Source organism: Parambassis ranga, chromosome 2, assembly GCF_900634625.1.
Source record: "Parambassis ranga chromosome 2, fParRan2.1, whole genome shotgun sequence".
Taxonomy (NCBI): domain Eukaryota; kingdom Metazoa; phylum Chordata; class Actinopteri; family Ambassidae; genus Parambassis; species Parambassis ranga.
The window spans coordinates 35,375,090-35,400,839 of NC_041023.1; the positions used below are offsets into that span (position 1 = coordinate 35,375,090).

The window sequence follows — 25,750 nt, forward strand, 5'->3', positions numbered from 1 at the left end:
CCATTATTGATGAAGCTGCCTTCAAATGCATTAAACAGGCAGCTTCATCAATAATAATAATTTTAGAAATGACGTGTTTTTATTTAAACCTTTGTGTGTGTGTGTGTGTGTGTGTGTGTGTGGGGGGGGGGGGGGGGGGGGGGGGCAGACGATGCTCAGATCGGGATGCAGCCTCCATCCCTCCCCCTTCCAGAGGACAAAGACTAAAATGGGTCAGACTCCGGAGAGAGGCAGCAGATCCTCCGCACCACCATGTAACGCGCTCCCGCAGACAGCAGCTGCTCCGTCGCCGGCCTCTCCGTCACACTCAAGCTCCTCTCTGGGTGTCTGCTGGTGAAGCGCATCGACTCATTTCTCTGAATTTAACCCAGAAACGCTCCGTTTGCCCGCAGCGGCTGTTTTCCTCCCGGGATGGTTGAAGCTTCTCAACGGGGCTGAGCTGCTGCTGGCTCCCGCACACACCGACTCATCAGACCGCTGAGAGACCGACGGAGGGACGATGGAGGCGGCGCAGAGCTAAGCGGTGCTCCCAGCGAAGATCCAGGTAGGACGGGCCCCCGGGGAGGCAGCACCCGATAGACAGCCTGGGGGACAGGTGAAGTACAGGTTAGCCTGTGGATCCGTGTCAGGCCTGTTCACACCGCCTCCCTCAAACAAACAACTTCCAATTAGCATCGAGAAGCTAACAGGCTAACACTGGAGTGAAACCTTCTGGATGTTTCTCCACATAAAGTTCTGCAGGGCCGGAACCAAGGGGGCCCGGGCTGGGGCCCCCTCCAGATTAATACAGCTAACATCGTTTTATTAACGCCTGTGTCTCCACCTGCTCCATCAGCAGTGGGTGGAGGTGAGTCAGCAGGTGGAGGTCAGTGGTGGCAGACAGTAGCTACACCTGTCTGTGACTCATCCATGCTGAGCTGACTAGGTGGAGTCCAGCTGTTGGTTTGACCTCTTGGACCAGCCGTCACATGACCCTGTACTTCCTGCAGACAGTTTCTGGTCTGATCTTCTTCTTCTGATCTTCTGGTCTGGTCTTGAACATGTATTGATAACATGTATTGATATGTCGTATTTGAGGTCATGCTGGTTGTAGCTGTAGGTGTAGCTGCAGGTGTGCCTGGTTGTGGCTGATAGTGGGTCAGATAGCAGCAGCTGTAAAGCTGATAAGCTGAATTAATGGCCCCCCGTCCCCCACAGGAGAGAGGCTAAAGTCCTGATCTGTGGACTGTGGACCCGCAGAGCTGCCAAGCACCTGATGGAGGACGGTCCATGCGGCCAGCGCGGTGAGTTTCTGCTCCTCCACAGCTGAATAACGCTCAGACATCAGGACACGGAGAGTGATGTCAGGATTTATTCTGCTCAGCGGATATCCACGGCTAGCTGGAGTTAGCATCATAATCTGAGCGGAGGAGACAGAGGGCCAGACATCAGAAGTCCTGATCACCGCCTGTCCAGCCAGGCTCCGTTAGTGTTGTCAGTCCAAGCCGTTTCATTTGCTGATGTGGTCGTACCACTGACCTTCATGCTGTGTGATACAAACACTAAAGATGGGACTTTAAAATGGTTAACTAGAAAAGCTGTGGTCACATAGTCTGTCCAGCAGAGGGCGCTGTTTACAGCACATGTAGCACAGCTGCTAAAGCTAGCTGACATTGAGCATGATAAAAATAAATTAGATATCAGCTGACGTGGATTTTTTTCACTCTATAAAAGTCTGTACCTTTCTTACAGACTTTATGTTTTCTGTTTGTATGACAGTCGGCCATTGTTTGAGCAGGTCGGGTGTGTTCAGGTGTCTCAGTGACAGCTGCAGGTTTTAATGTTCCACATGATCCGCTCTTTATCTGCCTGCAGCTGACGTTCAGCTTTGATGAGGCACTCGGTGACCTCCTCACACTGAGCTGAATCTAAAAATGGCGGCTGCTCCGTGGCCTCCTTCAGGAGCGGCTTCCATTTTTAGTGTTCTATTTTCCCTCCTCAGATCAGCGGATATTTTTGGCTCTCTGTTCTATTGTTGAGGGCTCAGGCTGATCTGAGGCAGACACGCTCAGGATGAGCCTGGTGAGTGCGGGGCGGGGCTAATGCAGCGCCCTCACCTGTGTGTGCCTGTGATGACATCACAGATGTATCTAAATGCCAGCGTGTGTCTCCTCAGTTCATCTGTGTGGATCTCTGCTCTCCTGCTGCTGACTCTGAGGCCTTTCAGACACCATGACGCCCCCGCAGATGCTGAGCCTGTTCGCCACGATCCTGGTGATGATGTCACTTCCGGTGTCCCCACTGGAGCCGGAGACGTGTTTTTCTAGACAGCACCAGAGCGCCATTGTGAACGTCAGACTGGCCCTGAACAGACCGGCGACGGTCATGGACGCCCGGGTGGTGCGCTCAGAGCGGGACTGCGTCCTCGCCTGCTGCTCAGAGGAGGTCAAACCAGGTGAGAGCTGCTGGAAAAAGTCGCTGACTGTCTAATGTGATGTTAGTGCAGCAGTGAGGAGGTGTTTCTGTAGTGCAACCAGGAAGTTAGCATCTTCTGTGTTCCACAAACAGCCAATCAGAGTCCTCTGAAAGCTAATGCTAAGCTATAAACCAGCTACAGCACGGTCACATGACTACACCATCAGCACCACCAGGTTTATACACACTGAGGGGGCAGGAAATGCTAACATGCTAACAGCTTTTAGGGTTTTTGACTCATTCCTGCTGAACCTTTAGATTAAAATGGCCGACGTTCTTCTCGTTCATTGCATGAGACGTGATGTTACAGGAACAAGTTTAATTAATGAACTGATTATCCTGATGATAATATCCACAAAGCTGAAGGCCACATGTTCTTTTATTGGACTGACAGTCCTCTCTACATGTCCGTCTGATGACGGCGTAATGAGTCATTTAAGTTCACTTCCTGTTTTCATCTGTGTGAAGGTGCCAAGTGCAACATGGCCATTTTCAATGGAAACAAACATGCCGGCGATGATAACTGCTTCCTGTTCCACTGTCAGACGGAGCAGGACTGCCCGCTGATGAAGGCCGACATCGGCATTAACACCTACGACATCTACAAAGGTAAGCTAACCTGTGAGTCATGCTCACAGGTGGTCATGTGAGTGGTCTGGTGTCACACAGAAAAGTGTGTGGTGCAAACAGAACCGAGTTACAGTGATATTTATCTGGATGTCACATATTTAGGCTTGTTTGTGCGTATTGCTGCTGTGTTAAAGCACAAACAGCAAAATAAATAAATTTGTTTTTGAATTTCATTTGTTAAGATGCAGTTAATTTTATGACCAGCAGATGGTGCTTTACCACACCACCACCAACCAGGTACCTGCTGAGCAGCAGCAGCCCATAGCTCCTGAAGCCTCTCTAGCTGTTAGCACCACAGCTTCACACCGCCACCTAGTGGCCAAAGAGTCCATAAACACACTGTTTATCTTTACTTCCTGCAGGTATAATTCATCCAACCACAGTGAGACCGACAGCTACAACAGCTACAACCACTACAACCACTACAACAACTACAACCACTGCACCGACTAAAACCACACCACAAACCACCACAACACCACCAACCACCACCACCACACAACCCACCACCACAACGACAACACCTATTACCACACAGGCACCGGCCACCACAACAGCACCTCCACCCATCATTATAGCCACGATGCCTGTGGTTACTGCACCTCCCACCACTGATGCAGCAACCACCACAGCGGTGTCACCCAGCACCAAGAAACTGAACAAAACCAGCAAAAAACAGAATAAAACCACCAAGAAAGGAAGACCTCATCCTGTCAGCCCCAGCACCACCACCACCACTACCTCCACCCCCACCACCACCCAGCCCCCGCTGACCTTCACAACATCACTTCCTGTCACAGCAGCTGAACTCAGAACTGCTAAACAACCACAGCCAGACACTGCAACTACACCTGCTCCGACCACCACCACCTCCACTACCATCACCACTACTACTACTGCTACACCTACTACCACCACTACTACTACTACTACCACTAGTATGGCACCCACCACTACAACCACTACTACCACCACCCCTCCTCCTCCTCCTCCACCTACTCCTACTACAACTACGACTACCACTACCACTGAACCGCCCACCACCAGGGCATCTCAGGCCACGAGCCTGCTCATTGTCCCTAAAGAAGCTTTCCAGTCCGAGCACACGCTTCAGAACTCCAGTGCCAGAGGTGAGAAGGTGGTAGTGGCACGTGGGGCGGTGAAGAGCGGCATGGTGGCGTTCATGGTGCTGGGCCTCGCTGTGCTCACGCTGGCCCTGGCTGCCGGTGGCCGGAAGGCGATGGAGTCCTTCGACAGACGCCATTATACGAGACTGGAACTCAACGACCTGCACTACGAGGTGTGAGGGGGCGGTTAGCTAAGATTGTTAGGCACAGGAACGGACGTGACAGGTGGCAAATGCAGGAATGTGATTGGTCAGAGGGTGTGCAGGCTTTTACAGCGCAGCTCTGACAGTCTTTATTTTATTTGAAACATCTTTTGTTTGACGTGTTACAACCACGACAATCGTCTCAGACCTTGAAGTGTTATGAGTCCAGGCTCTGCATCCATCTTTTCAAGTCGTTTAGCTCTGATTTTTATTTAAATATGAAACATTAAACGGCCACGATGATGATCCGTTTTAAAATGATCACACTGCATCCTGTTCTGTCTATAACTGCACCTACAAAGCTGTCATAATGACGTTAGCATGATCATTAGCATTCATAGCTTCAGAACACTTTATTTACATATGTGACATCTTTTAATAAGTGACCATGCTGTGACCACAACAATCCACTCATTATGAAAATTAGCGCACTGCACTGTTAGCATTAGCTTGTCCTATTACTTTGTAATGAGTTCCTTTAAGATTGTTAGCATTGGAAAAAAATAGATTTTTAATCAACAACATCGAAGCAGGATTAGCTTGAGTTCCATTTTGATCAGGTTTCCTTTAATTGATTCGGTCTGTGTTTAATGAACACAGACAAACAGACAAGGACAGGATGTTTCTGTTCGGATCCATGTGGTGAATAGTTTCGGGCCCTCAGGTGACCGTGGCCCAAAGCATCACGTGATCCTGACAGTCCTGAGTCCTTGAAGCTGATTGGTTCATCCCTCAGTGAAGGTGCAGAAACTTCAGCCGGCTGCGGAACAAAGAACAAACAGCAATACTTTAATCACACACTCAGGAAGCCTGTGAAGCGGAGCGGCCGGGCTCGTATATACATCCCCTCTGTGAATACCCTGCATGTCTGCTTCTGGATCACGTCACTGTGGCGCTTCTCTCACGATGGATGCACTGAAGCCCGATGCACTGCGGTGTCCTCTGCCTTTGATGAGTATGCCTGTTTTCAGAGGACACTGGTCACGCACTATTTTCTTATCAGTATGTTTGTATTGCCGTCACCTGCGGCCCAAGGCCAGGCTGCTGCAGCCAGTCCTCACCAGCAGGTGGCGGCAGAGGCTCCTTTTCACTGATTGAACTGCTTTGATTTGTACTCTGATTACTTGGATGGTACTAGTTTGGTCTTGTTTTGTGAAGTGATGCTTTTGCATAATTTTGATGTTTTGTTCTTGGAAGAATTAAAAATGTGATTTTTGAACATGTTGCTGTTTCTGAGGTTTTTATTTACACATGTATATTCTGAAGCTTCTGCAGAAACATCTGAGGAAACTAACGGCTGCAGAGCCTCGTGGACTGAAGACGGGTAGATCCAACACAACACAATAAACTTCTAAATGAATGTCATCCAAACCTGCAGACATCAATTGATCAGAAAGAAAAATATCTGTTCAAATCTGCTTTAGCAGAGCTGAGTGAACAATAAAAAAAACATGCTGACATCACAAAACAAATCAAACCAATCAAAACACAAACACGGTAAACAATCTGAGATCAGTGTTTTTTTTTAACATTTTCAGTTTAATGTTTAATATTTGGACAGCATCCTTCTGTCTGACCCTGCTGTCAGGGAGTCCAGCTCCACCCCCACAACACCACCGGCCCTTCTGATGAGTGTGTTGAGTCTGTCTGTGTCCACTGCTCTCAGTCTGGTGCCCCAGCACACCACAGCAAACAAAATGGCAGCCACAGACTGATAGAATATCCTTAGCATGGTCCGACAGATGTTAAAGGACCGGAGCCTCCTCAGAACACAGAGGCGGCTCCTTCTTGTAGAGGGCTTCAGTGTTTTTAGTACAGTCTGTTGTCCAGAAACATCTACCTGCATCGCTGTCAGTTTCTCACCCAGAAGAGCCGGCTGATAGTGTTGAAGGCACTGGAGGAGTCAGAAAACATGACCCTCACAGTGCTCACTGGCTGGTCCAGGTGGGCGTAGACACAGTTCAGAAGGTAGAAGATGGCGTCTTCAACTCCCAGCTGAAGATGCCCTGGAGAAGGGCTGACCCCATCAGGTCCTGCAGCCTCGCCTCAGCTGTCCTCTAACCTGGAGAGGTGGGGAGTGCAGAGGTGGGGAGTGTACAGTCAGAAGAGGGCCTTTAGACGAGGTGTTAGGAGGGGGGGCATTACAGGCATCATCAGGAGGGGTGGGGTATGCAGGTTTCAAACAGCCATTAGGAGAGTCAGCAAGGACCAGGGCCACTGTGTCAAACCTGTTAAAGAACAGGTTTCATTCATTCTCCATGCTACCATCACCCCCTCTGCTGGTCTGAAGCCTGTGATGGTCCTCATGCTGCTCCAGACCTCCCTCATGTACCTCCTCCTGTAGGTCTCTGTAGCCTCTCTGACCTTCACCTTCAGGTCTCTGAATGGCCCACAGCTCCTCCTCCTCCCTCCCAAAGCATGTACTGAACACAGTTCTGTAGATAAACATGGCGCCCTTTAGATGGACCAACAGGAGAGATGAGAGATCAGCAGAAAGCAGTGTGTGTGTGTGTGTGTGTGTGTGTGTGTGTGTTTCTGACAGGCTCTCATAAAAACATTCATGTTCCCAGACCAGCAGGTAAATCCCAGTCATGCACTGATCCTACGTGGATCCAGGTGCGGGGCCTCCTGAGGCCGCTCACGCCGTGGGGCCCCTGTTGTTGTAATAAAGTAGTCCCGCCGGACTCTGCCTGTTCACACTGCGGTTCGGGTCTCGGTGCCGCGCGGTTCTGCGGGGCGTTTCCGTGCTGTAACACAATCCGTGTCTGCGAGCACGGAGTCAGAACAACAATAGAGAACGGAGGAGGAGGGAGAAGTAAGGAGGAGGAGGAGGGAGGAGGAGGGAGGCGGGGAGCAGCTTTCTCACAGCGGAAGGAGACGACGGATCTCCTGCAGGACAATGTGAGACACCGAGAGTTGATCGGACGCAGTTAGCGAGCAGCCCTCCGGGATGGAAGCGGGGACGGTGTAACGCGCGTCGGAGCCGAATCTCGACCTGAATATTGCGGGAAATCCGCCCTTTTTTGCCCGAGGAAGCGGCCGCAACGATGGGAATACTACGCTGAGGAGACGCGGCGGCTGGGCCAAGAAACGGGAGAAAGATGGGTGTCGTGCTGCGGAGTCTGTTGTTGTGTAGTTTCTGTTTTCTCATACGAGGTGAGTCTCAATTCTAACTCACTTTTTAGTCCCAGTTTCCACCCGTGGGAGCTGCGTGGAGGTGTTAAAGTGCTGCTGTCCGCCGGGAGAAGCACGTTTCTCGGTGTAAATTCCCAGCTCGGGCCGGGGCCCTCCGGGTCTGCTTTCTCCCGAGCGAAGCTAACGTTAGCCTGTTTGGAGCAGAGGAGAATGAAACGTTAGCCAGGTTAGCTGGAAAACACCCCACAGGAGACGCTGGTAGCTCCCTCTGCGGGTCTGTTTCCACGCAGGCTTCAGTGAATGAGTCCAGCCGGAGCTCCTGTTAGCGCTAACCCGGAGTTTGAACTTCCAGACGGGCTGGATCGGGACGAGCAGCGGTTAGCACAACAAATGTTCGGACAGCAAGTCACCCAGCTAGCACACAGGCTAGCAGGAGAAGCTAACAGTTTGGCTAATAAATAATGCTGAGATGTGACAACAACACAACACAGCTCCCGTGTAGGGCTCACAGCTGGCTGGGTGTTCAGGGAGAGGACACGTCCACGGCTGGAGTTTATCTGAGAACACTGGAAGAATATTTAAGACAGAAAAGAGGAGAATAACTGTCACATCAGTCAGATCATGTTCTAACAGGAATTTAAATAAAACTACACTCAAACTGCCTCAGAGAGTGTCCCAATACCTCATCAATAATCTGATAACACAGCAGTTTGGAGCAGACACTGAAGATGTCTCCATGAAGAGGAACAGGCGTCCTCTCAGGCCCATCTGTGTCCTGGATCTGGAGCCTGAACCTGGCCTGAACCCATTTAATCATGAAAAGACCTCACAGCTGTGTGACCACCGAACAGATCAATAACCGTTCAGGTCAGGAGTTTTAATGGACAACAACAACAACAATCAGAACACATGATGGTCACACTGTGTTCAAGCTGCAGACGTGAGGCGGCTGCTTCCCTTCATGTAATGATAATACAACTAACAACTTATCTGACATGCAGCACAGCACTGATCGATCTGTGACCCCTGCTCAGCTGTATTTTAATCTATTCACCTGCTGAATATTTTATTGATTAGCTGGTTTTGTCTGTGAGGAGTCAGAAATCAGCATTAGTAGTGGATTAGTTTTATTAGTTATCAATCAATAGTTAGTGATTCTGTCACTGCATAGATTACCATCTCTGTTCTCAATATTTTCTACTTGTGAATTAGTGATTAGTTATTGAGATGGGTTGAGATTGATCAGAAGTGTCCTGTCTGTATAATGTTTTTTTTGTATTAATGTTTACATCCTGGCTCTTTGAAGTCCACCCACAGCTGCAGCTTTCAGTCAATCATTCAGACATTTCTGGAGGTTTTCTGATCAGTCAGTCATCCTCAGCTCTCTGCAGATCACAGCTGATGGACACACACATCACAGTGTGTCCACTCAGAGCTTCGGGTTTCCTGATGTTTGCTCCTGGCACCGCTCGGCTTGTAAGCAGCCTGCAGGGGCCTGAGTTTGAGGGTTTGATGTCGGGGCTCAGTCAATATTTGGAGAAGGAAATTCCCCCTGAGTTGAGTGAAAACAAGCTGCGGGGCTTGCTATCGCTCCTCTCTGCAGCTCTGGTGTGTCAGATTGTGGGGTTGGCCCGCAGCCAGCATCCAACTGAGAGGAAGCCGAGGGTACCCGGCCGCTCCTCGCCTCCACAGCAGCTCATCAACACGTCGTGTTCGCACACCGCCCACGGGGTCATTAAGGGTCACGAAACATGGCGACATGGCTGCAGATAAGATGGCAAACATCAGCATCAGCTGAGCAGTGGTTTTATGTTGACGTTGGTTTTAGGAGAGTGTTTATTTACCTGGTCTTTGCTCCGCCCCTGTGTGAGCAAGGGGAGGGGCTTAGGACCCAGTGGAGGAGCACGCTGACACGCTTCACACTGCAGCGTGCTGCATGTTGGTTTTGTGTCTGCTTGTGTGTCATCTGAAGTCCTAACACTTACTTTCTGTCTCTTCCAGGCGACCCACTGCTGCTGTATGCAAACCGGCGGGACCTTCGGATCGTAGACGTAGCACATGAAAAGGCCAACGCCACGGTGGTGGTGGGCGGGCTTGAGGACGCCGCCGCTGTGGACTACGTCTTCTCCCAGGGTCTTATCTACTGGAGCGACGTGAGCGAGGAGGCCATCAAACGCACCGTCTTCAACCAGTCGGGGGCCAGCATGGTGCAGACAGTGGTACCCGGTCTGGCCTCCCCGGACGGGCTGGCCTGCGATTGGTTAGGGAGCAAACTTTACTGGACAGACTCAGAGACCAACCGGATTGAGGTGGCCGAGCTGGACGGATCTCTAAGGAAGGTTCTGTTCTGGCAGGAGCTGGACCAGCCGAGAGCCATTGCCCTGGACCCAGAGCGAGGGTGAGTGTTTCAGCTGAGGGGAGGCAGTGTCAGATCAATAATGTCTTCACACCAAACACCCCTGTTACCAGAGAGGGGACTCTGAGGTCCAGATATTCCACTCCTCCATCCTTCAGACCTCACGTTCGTCTGCTGGTTTCATGAGAAACGCGCTGACATCACAGTGTGACAGATAAAAACATGTCTGTGATGAACCTCAGTGATTTATCAACAGATAGTTATTTGCAGGTCCAGAACTAGCATGGTCAAACATGCCTGGACAGAGCTTGACCCAGCTTTATTATTTCAGAAATACTTCAGAGTAAATCTGAATCAGACTAAACTGTCAGAATCATCTCACAAACATGTGAGCTTCCCCCTACATGGCCCTAATCTGCTGCCGTACATTCCACAGAGCGTACTTAACTCCGTGAATAGTGGAAATTCCACGATGGCGTATTGTGTTGTTTTGAAGGTCGATGTTTCATTTCCCTGCAGCAGCAGTGACGACGTAGGAAGTGTTTTGAAATGATTGCAGATGTGATGTGTCAGAGGGCCATGTGGTCAGCTGCCACATGTCATGAAGTGAGTGAGGTTGGCATCAGACCAGCTTCCACCTGCTGAAGCTCGTCGCAGCCGAAGGCCGCTGTACTGACAGCGCTCCTTCATTGCCGTGCTCCTCAGGGAGGATTAGGATGTACATCCATTAGGACTCAGATAAAAGAGGCCTGTAATGTATTCATTAGATTTATTTAAATGTGTTACCATCTTTCCCTCGCTCTTTCCTCTTGGGTTTATATTCATGGAAACTCTTCCCATTCTGTTTGATCCACACAGAGATAAAAGTCTCACCTAGCCACCGCCGCACACAGGACGCCACTCTGACTGCTTACTCCCCGCTGCACTCCTGGGTCGGCCACCGTGTAGTATTAAGTCGACCTTGACTTGGCCTAAATAACTAAAAAACTGTGAGTGAGGTCAGAAACGTGTGTGTGCGGTTAGCTGCTCTCACATTAGAATACATACAAGTGTTCCCACACACTTCGTGTTGTGTTCACTGTCCTGCTGTGAGTGTGGGTGATGGCAGTGTTCAGGCTGAGGATCCTCCTGTGTTCAGCAGCACAGTGATGTGAGCGTTTCCACCGATCACCATCCACGGCCCTGTTTGGTTTGTTATATGCAGACATCAGACAAAACCCAGAAGCTCTCTGGTGCCACAGGAGCATGAGCACCGGCCTTTGGCCTTTGACCCTTGACCCTTTTCTTACCACAAAATGATTTTAAATGGGAGTTTTTCCTTACAGTACAGTGTGGGTACTTAATATATTAGGATTATGAATTATTAATTGCTTTGGACAGGTGTGGGCTGGGAGGAAGGGGGTGGTGGGCTAGGAGGGGCCCCTGGGCCGGCATTTTGAGACCCCTGCTTAGCACAGGGTTAGGTTAGAGGAGTGGGACAGTGAAGTGCTGCTTGAACAGGCAGACTGTGGCTGCTGGATGTTCAACACGGCCGCGCTCTGATTCAACCCTGGCAGCATGAAGTGAACAAAGCTGTGTTTACGCTCTGCTACAAATAATGACAGCAGCTTGTGATTTAATCAGCAGCAGCTCCCTCTGGGAGTCCTCCTCCGGCTCATTAGCAGCTCCTCTGCCGATGCAAACGTCCCTGTTTTCTCCTGTATTGTTTCACATCTTACAAAGAGCCATTGTTGCCGGGGAAGCTGTTTTGTTTTCCAGCGGTTACTGAGCCAGAGGAAGGTGCTGCAGCAGCTCCACTGACATGTTGACCTGGACTGTGTTCTCAGGACCACAGCCTGTGAGTCTCTGAGTGTTAATGCAGCAGCTCCACTCATGTATGTGGGAGGCCGGAGCTGCTGCATTAACACTCAGAGACTCCAGTGGAAACACAAACACTGGCCCACCAGTGGGAAAGTGTCTTTTTGCCTGCAGGAACTCGGGTGGTTCTGACCTTTATGTTGCCAAAAAAGCAGCTTTATGCCATGTTGAGTTTCAGTCGCTGCTAAGCCCTGCCCCACAGTGTTCAGGGGTCTGAGGAGTACCTGCAGTCAGAACATTGTTCTGGAAGTTACAGCAGTGGAAGCTCATAGTTAGCATAAAAATGGCCAATAGTTCCTGTCAGATGTTGCCCCCAGGTTTCCTGTTTGTTGGGTCCCTGCAGTAGAAAAGTACACGTAGAGGCAGAGTCACAGCTCAACATGAAGAGTTTCAGGAACTTAGTAAAAGTGTTTTTTTCTGGAAGGAGGAATGAGGAGCTCTGCTGAGGGTCACTGCTGGTGTGTCTGAGTATTCATGTGGAAATGGACGGAATTCCTCTGCTGACCTGTGCATGCAAACGTAGCCTCAGAGTGTGAGACGTCTGTCTTCCTGTTGGCTGCAGGGACAGAACAAACACAGCTCATGTTTTCTGAAGTTTTAGATGTTTTGTAGTCAGACGTAGTAGTCAGAAGTACAGCGAGCGTCTGTAGCCTTTCTGCCGAGGCTTTGAGGGAAAACTGGTTCTCCAAATCTACAGTGGAACGCAGAGCTGGACGCCGTTCAACTGGGATGATTAATGCATCAGGTACCAAACACAATGCAGCTCTTGTGGTTAGGGGATGTGTTGTGCGTTTGGCATTTCACTGCAGCTTTTTTATGCTCTCTCTGCCTGGACGGGGCCACTTTCTTCCGACGGGGAAAAACACAGAAGCTAAAGCTGGATCCATACTCCGCGAGACAAAGAGCGGAGAACGCGCTCCACGGGTGGTAAGAGATACAAAAAAAAGGTCTTTTCCGCACTGAGGTACCATACTCCGCGAGACGCGTGTGTGCAGAACTCCTCATACGGCCCGCCCACTAAACTATAAGGAAAGACTTTACTGAGTTTTTAACACACCACAAGGACTTGTGCCATGGCAAGAGGGCATTACACAGAGAGGGTGCCTGCAACAGCGTGAGATGTCCGGCGATGAGTTGTGAAAATGCGACATTAAAAGTAACAATAGCAAAGATTCAGTGTTTGTGCCTTTATGACCACATTTGCACATCTACTGTGTTCCAATGTGCCTGCGATACTTCAAACTGTCCGGTGATGAGCTGTGAAGATGCGACATTAAAAGTAACAATAGCAAAGATATACAGACATTTTTAACGAGCCTATTATGCCCGGGTATGTAGGAGTATATAGAATGGTAATAACAGTCACCATCTGGTATGTGTGAATGGCTGTCTGGAGTTATTGGTGACAAATCACCCTGACTTGCCTTTCTTTCTTTCTTTTATTGCTCATCATGCAAAACCGGTATGGTCTTATCTAAATCTGTTGAATCAGTGCTGTTTACACACCTACCTATATGCCTGGTGAGGCTCTTGCGCTTCTCCACTTTCATCACGCCCACAATAAATTCCGACCAATCACAGCATGGTTGCCGCACAGCCTTGAAAGACAAAGTTCGGCCCGGACCCTGTGCACAGGAGTGCGGATCAGCGGGCGGTCAGAGACAAAAAATGACGTCATTTTGTGGGCGTAACGTCTGCAGGGGGGAAAAATGTCTTTGTCTCGCGGAGTATGGATCCAGCTTTAGTGTTTCCCGGCCGTACACACTGTGTGTTTTCTAGGTGTTTATGTCAGTGATCAGGTGCAGGTTAGGCACAGCTAACAGTGTTTGGTGGCTGCTTTGTTTGCAGTGAAACTCAACCAGCTGCTGTGTTACAGGCTGGTGCTGTGCGGTGCTGCTGGGCAGGCTATCAGTTAAAGCTTTTGTCTTGGTCTGAATGGGATTACATGGAGAAGCCCAGCAGCTCCGTTTGTGGGTCAGTTTTTCATGAAGCTGCAGGATGTGACGTCTCCTTTCTTTCTGGCGATGGTGCTGTGTCTGACACTTCAGTCATCCAGGCTGCACGACCTTTAAAATAGTGAGTATCTAAAGATCCGAGGTGGCCCGTCCAACTGTGATGGTAATGAAAACAAACAAAGAGGAGAATTAGCTGCACAGCAGTGACTCCCTGCCCCCGACAGATCCCCCGACAGATCCCCCCCCACTCACACACACTGCAGCTGCATACCAGGGGGTCCTGAGGACTGCTCCTCCAGCAGGGCGGCGCTGTGGCGTCTGAAATTCGTCTGTGAACACATGAGGATGATTTCAGTCCCTCTTCAGGTGGTTTCCAGTGTGATTAGAGCTCTGAAGCCCTTTCAGCATGTTAATGAGCAGAAGGGTTGCTTTTCTCTGTCATGTCAGTGGATTGATGTAAAAATGGTGAACCTTAATGATCAGGTGCAGGCTGCTGCTTAATTGTTCTTTGTGTCCTCTCGGTCTGACATATTGCTGGGTGACTCTGTTTTTGTCTGAAATCTGAAGTGTCTCTACTTTCTGTGAAATGCTCTCCCATTGGCTCCTCAGCCTGTCTCTGCTGTCTTGTTGGTTGCCTGGCAACAGCAGCATCACTGTAAGTGCGGTGATGTGTGTGAAGACTCTCATTCATCCAGACCATGTTATATCCAGGAGTTTACACAGCCTGCTTCATCAGCTCTGATGAATGGATGTGGTCCATCCAAACCCCCCTGTATGTGTGCGTGCTCCCTGACACTCCTGTGTGTGTCCTCAGGTTCATGTACTGGACGGACTGGGGTGAGATCCCAAAGATTGAGCGGGCGGGGATGGATGGGACCAATCGCTCTATGATTGTGGATAAGGAGATCTACTGGCCCAATGGGCTGACACTGGACTACAGCCAGCAGAAACTGTACTGGGCTGATGCCAAGCACAATCTAATCCACCGCTCCAACCTAGATGGCTCCTCCAGGGAGGTGGTGGTGGAAGGGGGGCTGCCTCACCCCTTCGCCCTCACCCTGTATGAGGACACGCTCTTCTGGACCGACTGGAACACCCACTCCATCCACTCCTGCAGCAAACAGACCGGCCTGGAGCAGCGCGTCGTCCACTCCAACATCTTCTCACCCATGGACATCCATGTCTTCAGCCGCACGAGACAGCCACTCTGTGAGTACACACACACACACACACACGTCTCACTCCTACACAAGACCTGTCATCAACTTTTCACACAGGTGAGACTCTGCTCTGTTTCTGTCTGACAACAGAGCAGCAGCAGCACTGGCATCCTCCTTCAGGGAGTTGTGTCTGTATGTTGGTGTGTGTATAGAATCTGAACCAGCTGAGCGACACACACACACACACAGTGTTCTGAGTGACTGTGCTCCATGATGCCTGACATGCAGATAACTGTGTTTGCAGTGAGCAGCCCGTGCTCTCTGAATAATGGAGGATGCTCCCACCTCTGCCTCCTCTCTCCTGTGAGGCCCCACTATCAGTGTGCCTGTCCCACCGGAGTCCAGCTGCTGGAGGACAAGAAGACCTGCAGAGACGGTTAGGACTATTATCATTATATAAAACGTTAAGTCTTGTATATTTTTTGGACATTAACGTCATGGCTCTGTGCTGATTTTGCTTCATCGTTCCTGCATCAGTCTGTGTTTGTTCTTATGAGGTAACATCTTTTATGTCATCATTATCAGCTGCTGAGTAATGTGTTTAACACTCCCACACAGCCTGAAACGTAGACGTCGCTAGCCCTATTTTAAAATAATAATAATAATAATAAAATAATCCAAAGCCCCCCCCCCTAAAATAATCCAAAGCCCCCCTATAATTTGCGGCAATATTTTATTTATTATTATCATTATCTTGATTATTTCGGAGTTGAGCATATGTCTTACAAAGTCACTCATACATTAGGAAAGTAATAGCTAGAGACGTTCTGTTTCTTTCCTCGAAAAGAGGACACTTCAGGCATGTCTGTGTGATGTAGACTGGCTGTATTATTCTACGGGCAAGTCAGTGTCCAATCGGACCATCGAGCGATATCACAAGGGGCTCAAATATCCAATTGTAGAGCCTTGTGCCTCTGACATGGTGTATCAAAGATGTCTTCTGAAGACAAGAGAAATATCTCCACTAACTAGCTGAGTCGTCTACACATCTGAAAAGCGGCCCTGAACGCAATAATAGACGCGTAGCGGACTGTTATCTCAGCCGGAAGGTGCATTGTTAAGCATACCCCTGTTATACACTGTTATTCATTGTTATTTCTTACTGGAAACTTTTATTTGACTTATTAGCGGTGCTATGTTTTGTTACGCTAACCCGGAAGTTATGTCGAAGACGTTCCGGATGAACAGGGGAGCTCGCTCTCAGACGCTCACAGTAAACAGCGCTTCTTTCATGTAGTGCAGCTTCATTTTTCAACTTTTGCCACACAACTATTGCAGGGACAAAAGAGACATTTACAGCGCGACTATTTCTGAAATAATAAGAAAAGATTATAGACTGAGATGCTGTTTCAGAGTCACTGGCAGAAGACTTTTCCACAGATGAACAGCTGGATTGGTGGTTGATGGGTGCAATATTCACACACCACACTATACAATAAATTACTTATTTGTTCTTTTGATGCACTATGTACAGTTTTCTACAAGCCACTTCTACCTCCACTCATCTGTGCACTAATTGTTAATCTGTAAACTGTTTTTTGATTGTATTGCATAATATCGGTAGTTTATTTTATTATGTATATAGCTTTTCTTATCTTTTGCTTTCTGTAACTGTGCTGTTGCAAAAACGCAATTCGCCCATTGTGGGACAAATCTGTGGGAAATTACCTGGAGCATCTGGAACCATCTGAAAAATAATATATATAATGACAATAAGAAATGAAGTAATCATAATGTGTAAATATGTATTTTGTTGTACTTATTTGTGTTTCTTACATTTATTTTATAGAGAAAAGTGTCCAAGTCGGAAACCCCCCCCCGTCGCGCCGGAAAAAAGAAAAAATTCAACAGGTGGGGGGGGGGGGAATTAGTGACGTCCATGGCCTGAAACCTTTAAATGTTTCAGTTAAAGGGAAGTGTCTGCATTAACAAGGTTCTGTCAGATACTACACATTCTGCACGCCTCAGCAGGAAGCCATCGTTGCATCATGTGACCAGCAGTCATATAACAAACGCTCATAAAGCTGTGATGTGCAGATCAGAGGAACTGGTTTTATAGAGGCTGTAAGAATGCACATTGTGTTCCTGATATTTTGTCACCTCCAGGCTGAAACACTTAAGCGTCGCCTCGCCACGACAAACAGCAAAGCGTCCTCTCCTGTAGGACAGGTGTTCCTAATAAAGTGGTCAGTGAGTGTGAGCAGAGGAAACTTTTTCTGCACTCTGGCTGCAGTCGGAGTGGAAACAGAGGAGCAGTCCAGATATTTCCTTACGTGCGTCAGTGAGGTAAACGTGTTCAGAGATTAGAAAAAAGAGAAGCCTCCATCTTGTGTAACATTTTTAAGGATTCGGCCCAAACAGCCAGATTGGATTAATTAGCGTGTTCCTACAGACCTCATTCCTCTTGTTTAAACGCTTGCTCTGCTCCTAGAGGCCGCCGTCTCTGCTCTGCTTAAGGTGGTGTTGGGCTGACCAGCTGTTGCCATGGTACCCCTAACCCCCCCTCCCCCTCGCCTGTTTTATTTACATTTTTTTGGTTCAGTAACCCTCGCCTGCGGAGCGTTGAAGTTCTGAAGGCGGGGAGGCTTTCGTGAAGAATAGGATCACATGTTCCCCCCACAGACAATGCCCCCTTTCACTGCTGGGGTTAACCCTTTCAGCACACTGAGTCTTCATGCTGCATCCAGATTACAGAGTCAAAGTTTAACCTTAACCGTTAATCCATAATGAGAAAGTAGCATTTCTCAATTAGTTGACTGAATGTAGAAATACTCGAGTAAAGTTTCAGTATATGCTCTCCGTCACGCCCCCCAGCTGAGCAAAAAGCAGTGCTGTGACCCCTTTTTGCTCCTCCCACTCAGGTGCGACCCAGATGCTGCTGCTGGCACGGCGAACAGACCTGCGGCGGATCTCTCTGGACACGCCTGACTTCACCGACATCATCCTGCAGGTGGACGACATCCGCCACGCTATCGCCATTGACTACGACCCGGTGCAGGGGTACATCTACTGGACGGATGATGAGGTGAAGGCCATCCGCCGCTCCCTGCTGGACGGCAGCGACGCCCAATTCGTGGTCACGTCTCAGGTGAATCATCCAGATGGCATTGCCATTGACTGGATCGCCCGAAACCTTTATTGGACCGATACGGGGACAGACCGCATCGAGGTGACTCGGCTGAATGGAACCATGCGGAAGATCCTGATCTCTGAAGACCTGGATGAACCCAGAGCCATCGTTTTGGACCCAGTGGCTGGGTCAGTCTGATTCCTGGGAGCAGAGTGTTTCAGAGGTTTTCCAGCTGCCTGACGATTCTGTTTTTTCCCCACAGGCACATGTACTGGACCGACTGGGGTGAGGTGCCAAAGATCGAGCGAGCAGATCTGGACGGGATGGAGCGCGTGGTGATGGTGAACACCTCTCTGGGCTGGCCCAATGGGCTCACACTCGACTATGAGGACCGCAAAATCTACTGGGGGGATGCCAAGACTGACAAAATCGAGGTGAGTGTTAGATTTATCCACCTTCGAGGATAATCAAGGGTCAGTCCTAGTCTGATTCCTTTATCCTGACCACTTATGTCTCTTCCACTTCAACACGGGAGCAGTAACAGAGCTGGCGTGTGTAGCTGTGTGTGTTCAGTGCTGTGTTGGGTGTGTGGGTATATTTGTGAGCTGTGTGTAGTTGAGTTCTGAGCACACTCTCTCTTCTTTAAAGCCAGTCACCTGCTGACATCACTGCAGCTCCTTGCTGTCACGGTAACCGCTGAACCCATCCTCACAGCAGGTCGGCAGCAAATGGGCACGCACTTCCTGTCCGCCTTTAGAATACATTGACTCCAGCGGGTCACGTCTTTGGAGGAGGATAGCAGTCGAGCTTTATTTAAAAAGGGTTTTGCACACTTTGAGTATTATTGACTGACAGGTGGGGAATCATAGCGTGTTTGTAGTGATCCGTGTAGTTTCAGCCTGTTCAGCTGGTGCACTCTATGGTTGGCTGTTGACAGTTCGGTTGCGTCCTCATGCCATCCTGCCACACTGTTGTATTTCCTTTCCGTCTCGTTCTTTGCTCCAAGCCCCTCTGAGGTGCTGTGGATTCCAGCAGCAGCCCCAGCAGAGGCCCCCCCAACCCAGGTTCCTTGGAGGACCTAGTTTTTGCAGTGGTATCCCACATCTGGTTCCGATTGCGCCCTGGACTCCAGCTGCAGGCGACTCTGTTTAGAATAGACCCAGAATCTGAAACCGTCGCCACACTGCGGTCACAACTCCCAAACCAGCGGAGACCTTTTGGCGGAGGATGGAAAATTCATTTTATATTTATACTCTGCGTTCCTGTGAGTCTGAGTGTGTGGAGGATGTTTTGAAAGATGGCAGCTGGCCACGCAGGGGCTGCTCTGTGAGCAGCGAATCACGTCGCTCCACGCTGTATCAGCCGCTGGAGGGACGCTGTCTCTCTGTTTCTTTCTTCTTAGCAGATTCCTCACATTCCGGCAATGAATCTCTCTGCATGTTTCAGACACATCACAGTGTGCTCAGGTGTTCTCTCTCTCTGCAGTCATTTTTATCCAAAATGATCCGATGGCTCCTCTGTGAGGTGGAAAACTATAATCAGCAGGTGGAGTTTTAGAGTTCCTGTTAAATCTAATCAATCAGGACGTTCTGACAGCAGGAACTACAGGGAGGTACTGCAGGAACCTCACATGTACTGTGCTGAGTCCTACACTATGATCGGCTACTGATGGCGCCAGTCCTGTGAGAAAAATCCCATAACCTGGAGCAGTCGCGGCGTCTGTGCAGCTGCTCTGTCGGTGTTTGAAACTCGGGTCCAGAGTCTCCGCCTGTGTGGAAGTGAGATGTCAAAGTGTGTGTGAGTGGAGAAGAAGAAATGTGGTGCCCATATGCTGCCCATGTTTGTTTGCTTCAGCTGTAACTACGATGTGCTGCCTGGTTGCCTGAGCTTTTCTGAGTGCGCTCAGTATCCACAGTGAGGGAGGCAACATGATGGGAAAGTGTTGGTCTGTGACTCAGCTGGTAAGTTCATGACAGTTTACTGTGTGTGTCTGCAGGTGATGAACATGGATGGGACGGGGCGACGGGTGCTGGTGGAGGACAAACTCCCGCACATCTTCGGCTTCACGCTGCTAGGCGACTACATCTACTGGACGGACTGGCAGCGCCGCAGCATCGAGCGCGTGCACAAACGCAGCGCAGAGAGAGAGTTCATCATCGACCAGCTGCCCGACCTCATGGGCCTCAAAGCCACATACGTACACAAGGCCTTCGGTGAGTCTGTCAGACAGGCTGATCCCTGCCTGAGCTGTCAATCACAGCCTGTAATGTCCTGTAGTGCCAGGCACTAACACATTAATGAATTTAGACTGAATCAAAGCTTCCTAGAAAAGGTTGATGCTCATGTGTCTTCCTGAGGTTTTTGGTCTGTGTGTTTCCTCAGGTACCAACCCATGCGCGGAGAATAACGGTGGCTGCAGTCACCTCTGCTTCTACAAGCCTCAGGGCGTGCAGTGCGGCTGCCCCATCGGCCTGGAGCTCATCACCGACATGAGGACTTGCATCGTCCCTGAAGCGTTCCTGCTCTTTTCCCGCCACACCGACATCCGCCGCATCTCCCTGGAAACCAACAGCAACAACGTGGCCATCCCGCTCACCGGCGTCAAAGAGGCATCGGCACTGGATTTCGATGTCACTGACAACCGCATTTACTGGACGGACATCACACTGAAGGTGGGTTCCTCTGACATCGAGGAGAAACGGCACCCTTATTCTTCCTGTTTTCCATGTTTCCCATAGCCATGGTAACAATTTAGCGCTCACTTGTTAATGCGACCTCTGACCCCCGCAGACCATCAGTCGGGCCTTCATGAACGGCAGCGCTCTGGAACACGTGGTGGAGTTTGGCCTGGACTACCCAGAGGGGATGGCAGTGGATTGGCTAGGGAAGAACCTATACTGGGCTGACACCGGCACCAACCGCATAGAGGTGGCTAAACTGGATGGGCAGCACCGGCAAGTCCTGGTCTGGAAGGACCTGGACAGTCCACGGGCATTGGCCCTGGACCCTGCTGAAGGGTGAGGACTGATTCAGTGACTCTGCCAGAAGGTCTGGTTCACGCTGACACATTGACACATTTCCTCTACACAGGTACATGTACTGGACCGAGTGGGGAGGGAAGCCAAAGATCGACCGCGCTGCGATGGACGGGACCGGCCGGCTCACTCTGGTGGCTGATGTGGGCCGAGCCAACGGGCTTACCATCGACTATGCAGAGCGCCGGCTTTACTGGACCGATCTGGACACCACGCTGATCGAGTCCTCCAACATGCTCGGTATCAGAACCAGCAGCTCAGCCTCCTCCTCTCAGCTTCTTCCTCTCAGCTTTTTCCTCTCAGCCTGCTCCTCTCAGCCTCCTCCTCTCAGCCTGCTCCTCTCAGCCTCCTTCTCTCAGGCCCCTCCTCTTAGTCTCCTTGTTGCCATTACAGACCTGTCCCACCATTGCTGAGTTTTTATCTTCTCATCCTTCAGGTCAGGACCGTGAGGTCATTGCTGATGACCTCCCCCACCCGTTTGGCCTCACCCAGTACCAGGACTACATCTACTGGACGGACTGGAGCCAGCGCAGCATCGAGCGCGCCAACAAGACCAGCGGGCAAAACCGCACCCTTATCCAGGGACACCTGGACTATGTGATGGACATCCTGGTGTTCCACTCGTCCCGTCAGGGAGGCTGGAACGCCTGTGCCTCCACCAATGGGCACTGCTCACACCTCTGCCTTGCCGTCCCTGTCAGCAGCTACGTGTGCGGCTGCCCCGCCCACTTTTCTCTCAACTACGACAACAAGACCTGCAGTGGTGAGTTTTTGCCCCTCTGCCATCCTCCTGGAGGCTCACAGCTGAGCCTAACTGCTCCTCTGGCACCACCTGCAGGACAGACAGCATGACTCGTGTGTTTTTCCCCATCTCTCAGCTCCCACCTCGTTCCTGCTGTTCAGCCAGAAGACAGCCATCAACCGCATGGTGATCGACGAGCAGCAGAGCCCCGACATCATCCTGCCCATCCACAGCCTGAGGAACGTCCGCGCCATCGACTATGACCCGCTGGACAAGCAGCTCTACTGGATTGACTCCAAGCAGAATGTCATCCGCCGCGCTCAGGAGGACGGTAACCAGGTACATCTGCATTCAGCTCACACTGCGGCCTCGGGTCTCCATCAGTCTGACCTCTGACCTCTTCTCCCGCCAGAGTATGACGGTGGTGTCGAGTTCTGTGTCTGGACCCAGCCAGGGTCTGCAGATGTACGACCTGAGCATTGACATCTACAGCCGCTTCATCTACTGGACCAGCGAGGTCACCAACATCATCAACGTCACACGCACTGACGGCAGCAGAGTTGGAGTGGTGCTGCGGGGCGAGCACGACAAACCACGAGCCATTGTTGTCAACCCGGAGAGAGGGTCTGTGTCTTCTGTTGTTTGTATCATCAGATCTGTGAGAATACTTTTTAACGTGTTACACATGGAAACTGTCATGGTTGGAGCCATTGTGGCTGCCCTCCCTCTGATGATACCCCCACTGCATCGTGCAGGTACATGTACTTCACCAACCTGCTGGAGCGCTCGCCAAAGATCGAGCGGGCGGCGCTGGACGGGACGGAGCGCGAGGTGCTGTTCTTCAGCGGCCTGGGGAAACCGGTCGCTCTGGCCATTGATAATGAGGTGGGGAAGCTGTTCTGGGTGGACTCGGACCTGCGGCGCATCGAGAGCAGTGACCTGTCCGGTAAGTCTGACAGAGGTGAAGCTGGTGTTCATACGTCTCACAGTAAGCTTGAATGTCACGTTAGCAGCAGCCGCTCACCGAGAACTCTGCTGAGGACCAGTAGAAGGTTCCAGCAAACGTTCAGCCAGTTCTCTGTGTCAGCTGACCTCACTGTGTCACTCTCCATCCTCCTGACTCCCCCCTCCGCCTCCCCCTTTAGTTCCTATCCCGTTTCGTTGCCTTTGTTCCTGACGTTTTTTAGCCCTACAACCTTGTTTTTTCCCTGCTGCTTCTTTTGAAAAGGAGCCAATCGGGTCGTCATCGCCGACTCCAACATCCTGCAGCCCGTCGGCCTTACCGTGTTCGGGAACCACCTGTACTGGATCGACAAACAGCAGCAGATGATCGAGCGCATCGACAAGACCACGAGGGAGGGACGCACCAAGATCCAGGCTCGCATCGCGTACCTGAGCGACATCCACGCCGTGCATGAGCTGGACATGAGGGAGTACAGTGAGTGACGCACAGTTTCAGACACTCAGCGCTCAGTTTGCTGTGACTCACCTGCCTCCATCTTTCAGACAAACATCCGTGTACGTGGGACAATGGTGGCTGTTCACACATCTGCATCGTGAAAGGCGATGGGACAACGCGCTGCTCGTGTCCCGTCCACCTGGTGCTGCTGCCGGACGAGCTGTCCTGTGGAGGTAAACCACCTTCTGACATCATCATTACTCTGAGCTGTGACCTGCTCATCTCACGGTGTCTCCGCCCCCACAGAACCTCCTACCTGCTCCCCGGAACAGTTCTCCTGCACATCCGGTGAGGTGGACTGCATCCCTCAGGCGTGGCGCTGCGATGGTTACCCCGAGTGTGACGACAGCACCGACGAGGAGGACTGCCCTGTCTGCTCCGAGTCTGAGTTCCAGTGTGACAGCCGACAGTGCATTGACCTGAGCCTGCGCTGCAACGGGGAGGTCAACTGTCAGGACCGCTCTGACGAGAACAAGTGTGAAGGTGAGACACACACCCACACCCACACACACAGGCAGAGCTCAGAGTGTGACGGTTGTTCTGGCGTGTTGCAGTGCGCTGTCCGGCTGATCAGTTCACCTGCTCCAACGGTCAGTGCATCGGAAAACACAAGAAGTGCGACCACAACATGGACTGCAGCGACAACTCGGATGAGCTCGGCTGCTGTGAGTCACCATGACGACACAACAACACACAGTGAACAGACAGCACACTCACACTGTGTTTTCTTCCTTTTCAGATCCAACAGAGGAGCCGCCACCACCGCCCAACAACACCATCGGCTCCATCGTGGCCGTGGTCATGGCGTTGTTTGTGGTGGGCGCCATCTACTTTGTATGTCAGCGCGTCCTCTGTCCTCAGATGAAGGATGATGGCGAGACGGTCACCAACGACTTTGTGGTTCATGGGCCGTCGTCAGTGCCGCTGGGATATGTGCCACATCCGAGCTCGCTGTCAAGCTCGCTGCCAGGTGAGCGCTCGCCATGATGCTGCTGTTGAAACACATCAGACAGTAAAGTTTCATTGATTAAACCTTGCGTCCTGTCTGCAGGTATGTCCAGAGGCAAGTCTGTGATTGGCTCTCTCAGCATCATGGGCGGCAGCAGTGGCCCGCCTTACGACCGTGCTCACGTCACCGGAGCGTCCTCGAGCAGCTCATCCAGCACGAAGGGAACCTACTTCCCCCCGGTGAGACATGCTTACATCAGCTGACCTGTCTGTGGTGTAATGATCAGATATTATTATTGATGCTACTGTCCCACAGATCCTGAACCCTCCACCCTCTCCCGCCACGGTGCGCTCTCAGTACACCATGGAGTTCGGTTATTCCTCCAACAGTCCGTCAACACACAGGTCCTACAGGTACGCGCTGTGAGCGCCTCCATGTTGTTTCCTCGCTGATTGTGGTGTTGTTTGTTTGTTGTTGTTTTGTTGTTGTTGTTTTGTTGTTGTTGTTGGTGTTCTCACTCGGTGGCGGTTTTCTCTTTCAGTTACCGGCCCTACACCTACCGACACTTTGCCCCTCCAACCACCCCCTGCAGCACTGATGTGTGCGACAGCGACTACACCCCAGGACGCCGGGTGCCGCTCAAGTCCAGTGCCACCACCAAGGGCTACACCAGCGACCTCAACTATGACTCGGAGCCTTTCCCGCCACCGCCGACACCCCGCAGCCAGTACCTGTCGGCGGAGGAGAACTGTGAGAGCTGCCCGCCATCGCCTTACACCGAGCGCAGCTACTCCCACCACCTCTACCCGCCCCCGCCGTCACCCTGCACAGACTCCTCGTGAGCCAGAATCACCCAGAATGCCCCCCTCCACACAGCTCCGCCCCCTCACTGTAAATAGCAATTGTGCATATATGAGGAGAAAAACGGGAAAGAGACTGAAGGAGGAGACGGAAAAGGGAAGTTGCAGAACATTTGTACATTAAAGAGAAAAGCATATTTATATATTTTCTATACAGTGTTTACTGATGATGCCATAGAGGTTTGTATTAAGAAATTTGTACATTTTTTAAGAAAAGGTTTTATTAAAATCATTACAAATATAAGTTGCCTTAAAGCAGGAGAACAGTGGCCAAAGGACAGGACGCACAGGGACACTGATCGGTGGGATGTTTAACTTATCTGATGCCAAAAACCAGGAAAATCAGCAGCTGCCACTTGGCCGCCATCTTGGAGACGGAGCGTGGTTCTGGGTCTTTGATTTAAATTTACCTCCTCCTTTCACCCAACGTCCGTCTGCTGAGGATGTGGGTCACGTGACGGCGAAGCAATAACACTGAGAGGCACGTCGACGGGAGGACTGACGCGGCTGCAGGGAGTCCACGAGGACGGCCGGCGCCGCGTCCAGTCAGTGCCGCTGTACCCAGGTCACATGACTCACACCTGGCACCTTCAGACTGGACTTAAACCAAAACATGTTTCTGTTGGCCTGACTTTTTGTTTGGAGCGTCGCCCGCGTGCCTGAGCAGCTTCATATCCTCCTTTGTGCCCACTCAAAGC

At 50.8% G+C, this 25,750-nt stretch overlaps 2 protein-coding genes across 3 annotated transcripts; both read left to right on the forward strand.

The window, feature by feature from the left end:
• Positions 1-203: 203 nt before the first annotated feature.
• On the forward strand, positions 204-5,633 carry mansc1 (MANSC domain containing 1). 2 transcript variants are annotated; one of them, XM_028394563.1, is made up of 5 exons: positions 204-544; positions 1,198-1,283; positions 2,156-2,434; positions 2,923-3,063; positions 3,447-5,633. In XM_028394563.1, exons 3-5 carry the CDS (start codon positions 2,212-2,214, stop codon positions 4,388-4,390), a joined length of 1,308 nt encoding a protein of 435 aa, XP_028250364.1. In that variant the 5' UTR covers positions 204-544; positions 1,198-1,283; positions 2,156-2,211; the 3' UTR covers positions 4,391-5,633. The 2 variants fall into 2 exon arrangements, with proteins under 2 accessions (XP_028250364.1, XP_028250372.1); XM_028394571.1 differs by lacking the exon at positions 1,198-1,283.
• A 1,628-nt stretch (positions 5,634-7,261) lies between these two features.
• On the forward strand, positions 7,262-25,296 carry lrp6 (low density lipoprotein receptor-related protein 6). Its single transcript, XM_028394106.1, has 22 exons — positions 7,262-7,570; positions 9,551-9,947; positions 14,532-14,926; positions 15,182-15,313; positions 17,799-18,195; positions 18,270-18,441; positions 20,004-20,220; positions 20,390-20,679; positions 20,798-21,024; positions 21,098-21,282; positions 21,479-21,805; positions 21,921-22,123; positions 22,197-22,408; positions 22,540-22,730; positions 23,013-23,222; positions 23,291-23,416; positions 23,490-23,726; positions 23,798-23,908; positions 23,983-24,213; positions 24,295-24,431; positions 24,508-24,605; positions 24,734-25,296. The coding sequence occupies exons 1-22, from the start codon at positions 7,516-7,518 to the stop codon at positions 25,032-25,034; spliced, it is 4,851 nt and encodes a 1,616-aa protein (XP_028249907.1). The 5' UTR covers positions 7,262-7,515; the 3' UTR covers positions 25,035-25,296.
• The last annotated feature ends 454 nt before the right edge of the window (positions 25,297-25,750 follow it).

Coding starts and splice junctions, on each gene's coding strand:
- mansc1 (XM_028394563.1), top strand. CDS start 2,212: ATGACGCCCCCGCAGATGCTGAGCCTGTTCGCCACGATCCTGGTGATG. Junction 2,435..2,922: donor CTCAGAGGAGGTCAAACCAG/GTGAGAGCTGCT, acceptor ATCTGTGTGAAG/GTGCCAAGTGCAACATGGCC. Junction 3,064..3,446: donor CACCTACGACATCTACAAAG/GTAAGCTAACCT, acceptor TACTTCCTGCAG/GTATAATTCATCCAACCACA.
- lrp6 (XM_028394106.1), top strand. CDS start 7,516: ATGGGTGTCGTGCTGCGGAGTCTGTTGTTGTGTAGTTTCTGTTTTCTC. Junction 18,196..18,269: donor GTTTTGGACCCAGTGGCTGG/GTCAGTCTGATT, acceptor TTTTCCCCACAG/GCACATGTACTGGACCGACT. Junction 23,909..23,982: donor CTCGGATGAGCTCGGCTGCT/GTGAGTCACCAT, acceptor CTTCCTTTTCAG/ATCCAACAGAGGAGCCGCCA.